Here is a 399-nt window from a genome sequence, read left to right as displayed (position 1 = left end):
GCCTTGCGGTATTTGCACTGGATCCAGACCCTGTACATGGTGAGCTGTTTCCCTCTGTTCACCTGGAGCCGCCGGTCCACGAGGTTCTGCACCTTCTCTAGCCCGGCCTCGGCGAACAGCTCGTGTAGCTCGTCTGAAACACAAACAGCCGCAGAAATACGTTCCAACGCACAATTAAAAGGTGGAATTTATTAAAAACAAAAAACGAGACAATGAAATTATTAATTTTACCTTGAGTGAAAAAATACACTCGTGTTCCATCTCCTCGGACATAGAAGTTTTCTGAGAGACACCTTCCTGATGATTCAAAACAAGTAATTACCAATATTTATTATATACAAATATTGATTTGATTTATTGATTCAACCGGAAAAGATTACTAAAAATCAAGCCTGACTC

At 41.1% G+C, this 399-nt stretch overlaps 1 protein-coding gene across 1 annotated transcript; it reads right to left on the bottom strand.

Annotated features, from left to right (window-relative positions):
• On the bottom strand, positions 1-297 carry LOC106512802 (methyltransferase-like protein 2-A; the record flags this gene model as incomplete). Its single annotated transcript, XM_014001336.1, is given in 2 exon segments — positions 1-133; positions 232-297. Coding segments are annotated over 2 exon segments (199 nt in total), but the record flags the coding sequence as incomplete, so codon positions are not given.
• Positions 298-399: the final 102 nt, after the last annotated feature.

This window comes from Austrofundulus limnaeus, unplaced genomic scaffold, assembly GCF_001266775.1.
Source record: "Austrofundulus limnaeus strain Quisiro unplaced genomic scaffold, Austrofundulus_limnaeus-1.0 Scaffold14457, whole genome shotgun sequence".
NCBI lineage: Eukaryota > Metazoa > Chordata > Actinopteri > Cyprinodontiformes > Rivulidae > Austrofundulus > Austrofundulus limnaeus.
The sequence above is the reverse complement of the archived record's forward strand: the minus strand, read 5'-3'. Positions and strand labels throughout refer to the sequence as shown.